The sequence below is a fragment of the Sycon ciliatum genome, chromosome 6 (assembly GCF_964019385.1).
Source record: "Sycon ciliatum chromosome 6, ocSycCili1.1, whole genome shotgun sequence".
NCBI lineage: Eukaryota > Metazoa > Porifera > Calcarea > Leucosolenida > Sycettidae > Sycon > Sycon ciliatum.
The window spans coordinates 19,735,996-19,740,923 of record NC_088648.1 but is presented as its reverse complement, the minus strand read 5'-3'; the positions used below and the strand labels follow the sequence as shown (position 1 = coordinate 19,740,923).

Below are 4,928 nucleotides of genomic sequence, written 5' to 3'. Positions count from 1 at the left end.
TCCATGGCCGCAACTAGATTGTAACCGAATAAGGCACGTTGGTTCGGCTGCGTTGGTTCAGCAGCACGCTAGTGCAAACATGCAGATCGACAATGTTGGGCGGAAACCAAACACCACAACATTGCCAGAAACTAACTTGTTCACACCTACATACAATCATGAGTCCATACCGTGTCTGGTCTGGTTTGTTATGTTAGCAACCTAGAATGCATTGAACACATGGATTCGATCACACATTCCCCCCTGGTAACACAACAAAACAGGGAACTTGCACTAAAACGTAGAACTAAGGTTCTCCAAAGAAAAGAACAACACTCCACCAACAGCTAAACAAGAGAACAGCAAAATGCGTAATGGGTCTTGCATTTGCTAGCTTGCTCCTAACTAAGCACGCGCCAAGTTAAACTGATAACACGGCACACGTACAGTTTCAGGAGCCATAGCGCTGTGCATGGTGGCCTAATGGCAGATCTGTCCCGCAGTGACATGCGGATGCCGCCATCCCCTATGTTGGGCTCAGGGCCTGGCAGCACTGATGCTGGCTGGTACAGATAACCACCATCTGTAGCCGCTGCACTGTCGTCCATCAGCGCTGTTGGTTGGGCCAAGTCACGGGCGACATCCCTCTTGATGATCTCCACGTTGACAATCTTCTCCGCTGAGTGTGGATCAGCAGCCCGGGTGATGACAACTGTCGACGGCGACACAACGCGAACGATGCGCCACCCAGGCTCGTACGGTGCCAGGCATTTGCGGCTCCGGGAAGGCCGACGTAACAGCACCGCATCCCCTACGCTGTACTCTGCTCCTTCGATCACGCTCTCTGTGTCGTTCCGAGAGAGCTCTTCGTTTACGAGGTCTCGCACACGTGCCGTCTTCTCTGCCAAGCTTTCAACCCAGCTTGACAAACTGAGGTCTTCTTCCTCGCGCTCGACCAGGAGGTTGCGTGGTTCCCATCCCATCATTGCGGCGCATGGCGAAATCCCAGTAGCACTGTGCGGCCGCACCCTGTAGTAGTAGAGCAGCATGTTCAGCTCTGTCTGCCAATCGCTGCTGTACTCGACCACTTTGCGGATAAGACCCAGCAACGTGCGATTGAAGCGCTCGGCTCCCCCTTGGCTCTGAGGGTGGCGCACAGCTCCATGCCTCACATGTACGCCGAATATCGATAGCAGAGACGACACCACACAGTTAACAAACTCCGTGCCGTTGTCACATCGAATTACGCTTGGTGGGCCAAACCGGGTGCAAATACCAACAAGCGCCTCCGCGACACTGACACCATCATGGCGGGCTAGGGGTACGACTTCCACCCACCGTGTGAACATGTCCACACACACGAGGACACAATGGTAGGAACTACTGCGGCTGGGTCCCAGCTCTAACGTATCAATCTGGATGACTTCCCACGGCCTGGTTGGTAGGTCGCTTCTCGCGGCTGGAGGGTTGGGCTCTCCTCGCGACGGGTTCGCTGCACGGCACGTCCCGCAGTCTCGGACGACTTCCTGGCAGCGTTGCGCCATCTGTGGGAAATGACAGCACTTCCGAAGACTGCCCCACATGGTCTCCCAGTTACCATGTCCGGTGTTGCGGTGAGCAGCACCGACGGCTTCACTCTGCAGTGCAGTAGGCAGGACCGGTACGATCACATCACCATCGACGGGGTCCACACGACTGAGGTACAGGACGCCATCAATAACACGCAGCTGACCCTTTGATTTCTTGTACAGCTGGCTCGTCACTTGCTTTCCATCCTGTAGCTGTGTCACCGTCAGCTGCACGTCCGCATCTACCGCTTGGCACCCGCGGATAGACCGCATCGACGTTGGCCCCTTCATAGAGCTTGCTGGTAGCGCTGCTGCGATTTCACCTGCTTCCTCCCGACAGGGAGGCCATGAGGTCGGCACGCGGGTGAGCCGATCTGCAACGTTCGACTCCGAGGGGACCCACTCCACGGACACCGTCATGCCAGCAGCAGCCACAGTGTCCTGAAACACCTGCAGGCGGAGACGGACGAGAGACTCGTGGAGACCCCCGACCTTCACGCGATGAGTATTCTGCGAGACCGAGCGCAACCAACCAGCAACCGTCTTCGAGTCGGTCACGATGGTCAGGTTCTTGACGTCCCACCGGATGGCCAGATCCAGCGCCTTCAGAGACGACTCGAGCTCCGCCACATTGATATGACGCTTGTCTGCTTTGTCTCGCAACCATGAACCATCCTCGACAACCTTGCCATCCTGCGTGAGCACCGTGGCAATTGCCAGGTTGGACGCGTCACAATACGCTCGCCACGTACCCATCGTTGGGTCAGCGTACCACACTCCGCTAACGGGATCATCATTGCACAGGCGGTGAACAATGTCGCGGCAACACTTCAAGACAGCATCCGGTACAGCCTGATCCCATGCCACCTCTGACGTGCAGGCAAGGCGCTTGACATACGAACACGATGGGCGCAGCCAGGCACACACAGGGTAGTGCCCAATCACTCTGCCACACCAACTAAACAGTTCGCGCTTCGTTGGTTTGTCGGGTAGCTGTAGAGACACACCTTCGCGACGCGTCCACGACACACTCCCCTCGTCATCAGCCTGAAGTTGCAGACCTAGCACACGCGCACTCACGGCTGGCTCAGCCGGTTTGGTTGGCAGGCCATACTCCAGGAGCCGCGACTTGGTGCGGTCGACGAGCTGCTCTGGGACGTAGAGATCATCCACGTAGTTGTCTACGCCAGCGAGATCACGCGTGGCCCACTTCACGATCAAGTCCATTGCCTTTGGAGCCACGGACAGCCCGAAGCCCATCCGCTCCAGGACGTACACTTCGCCACGCCACACCACGCACTGATCGCCACAAATCGGGATGAATGCGTACCTGTAGGTACGCTTTGCTGATATCCAGCAGCTGATACGCTTGCGGAACGCCCGCTTGACGCCACCTCCGTAGCGTCTCGCCACATGCCGGAGCGTCGGTGCCAGGGTGCGACGTCAGCTTCTGGTTGAGGAGCCGGTAGTCGAGGCAGGGCCGAACTGGCGTTGATGCCTTATGCTCCTGCGTAGCAGCGAGCAGAGGCAGCACACATCTCGGCTCACCATGCTTCTCGACGTCATGCTTCACTAGCCAGCCGTTGCCGAGCCATTTTTCAACCTCATCTCCAAATAGCTGTTCCTGCTCCTTGGAGAGCTTGGATCGTGGGTACTCTCCAAGGCCTGACCCGATGCACGTAGTCGGCTCCGTCTTGTCCGCCCATTGCCACTGCACCTCCCACGCCTTGTCAGCCGTACTCCACCGGAGGATCATATCTGATGCCCGCAGCACAACATCGCCATTGCTGAGCTTCTCCACGTCCGCGTGGTGAAAGTCTTCAGCGACGGCTCGTGCTTCCGACTCGGGGCGTGACGGATGCTCATCTGGGGTGCTCGACGCCAGCACCAATGGGCATGCAGCACTGACGGTCCCGAATACAACCCCCACCAGTTCTCCTGCGTCATACTGCATATGCACACCACCCAGAGTCGCGATGCTGTTAACTCCAATCAGCACATCAGCCTCCACGACAGACAGGTCGTCCACCACCAGCATGTCAGTCTCGGTCTCACGTAGGCGAACCACAGCACTATCCAGCCGTGAGATTGTACACTCCACGACGCCACGGACATCCACCGGACTGCCATCGATCGCATTAATTGTCGATGACGTAGGCCTGATATCCAAAGCTAGGTCGGTTGCCAGGGCGCTAGCTACAAGGGAGCGGGATGCACAGGTGTCCACAGCAGCTACTACACGCTTGCTTGGACCGCCGGACCGTTTGATGTCCACAAAGATCCGTGGCAGACTGTCACCTCCACTGCTCAGGCATAACACCTTGGAGTCACCATGATCACCAGAGTGCACAGGAGCAGCGGCTGCACTCCCACCCCGCTGCTTCTTCTGCTTGAAGGCCTTGAACTCCGAACAATCTCTCATCATATGCCCAGCCTCGTCGCAGAATAAACACGTCAGCTGACTGTGTTTGGCTTGCTTGTGGCTACCGGTACCACTACTACTACTAGTGCTCGCAGGGCAGTTCCGCTTGAAGTGGCCAACTTGACCACACTTGTAACACAGGACACGTCTTGCGGAGTCGCGACCTACACCTGCTGCAGCGGTCATCCTGGAAGAGCCTGATGGAGCCCGATCGTCTAGAGCACCGTAGCTCACTGCTGCCACACCGGGCTTCATCGATCGTTCCACGCTTCTAAGCCGCCTGACGTACTCCACGCAATCGTCGATGGTGTCCGTTTTTCCACTCATACGGAGCTCCTTCGCAAACTGAGAGGGGAGCCCGGAGAGAAACTGCCCGATCACTATTTTATTCTTCCCATCAGCATCAACCTGCTCACCAGACAAGGTGAGAAGCCTCTTCAAGTCCGCTGCGAAGTTGTCCACCGACTCGTCTCCTCGCAAGATCCTGGACGTAAACATCGAGTATGCTTGATCCGGTGCCATCCCAAAAGCGGCGGTCAGCTTCGCTTTCACATCGGCCGGCTTCTTCTTATCCGCTGCCGCCATCTCGTTCCACACGGTGAATGCCTCACCCTCGAGATAGAGCGGTAGATTCGCCATCTTCTTTTCGTCCGAGTCCCACTTCTGCAAGTCCGCGACAACTGAGAACTTCGCCCAGAATTCGCTCAGGTCGTCCCGACCCCCGCGGAACGGTCTCAAGAAGCATTCGACTTTGGCCATCTCGCACTGCTACCCAATTCGCCCGACTATTCCGAGTTACAACACAAACTCCTGAGTCCCGGGTTTCGGCACCAAAAAGTGCTGTAACCGAATGGCGCCTAGTAGCATGCACTATGATCCGACACACCGCCAAAGACAACAACCGACCGTTCCTTCTTCGTTCTAAGATTCTGTTGAGTAAGAAAAGTGTACGGTATTAT

General features: G+C 56.7%; 1 protein-coding gene across 1 annotated transcript; it reads right to left on the bottom strand.

Moving 5' to 3' along the window:
- Window positions 1-380: 380 nt before the first annotated feature.
- LOC135820116 (uncharacterized) lies at window positions 381-4,728 on the bottom strand. Its single transcript, XM_065333424.1, has 2 exons — window positions 2,878-4,728; window positions 381-2,846 (listed from the first exon to the last, which is right to left on the bottom strand). Exons 1-2 carry the CDS (start codon window positions 4,726-4,728, stop codon window positions 381-383), a joined length of 4,317 nt encoding a protein of 1,438 aa, XP_065189496.1.
- Between the last annotated feature and the right edge of the window lie 200 nt (window positions 4,729-4,928).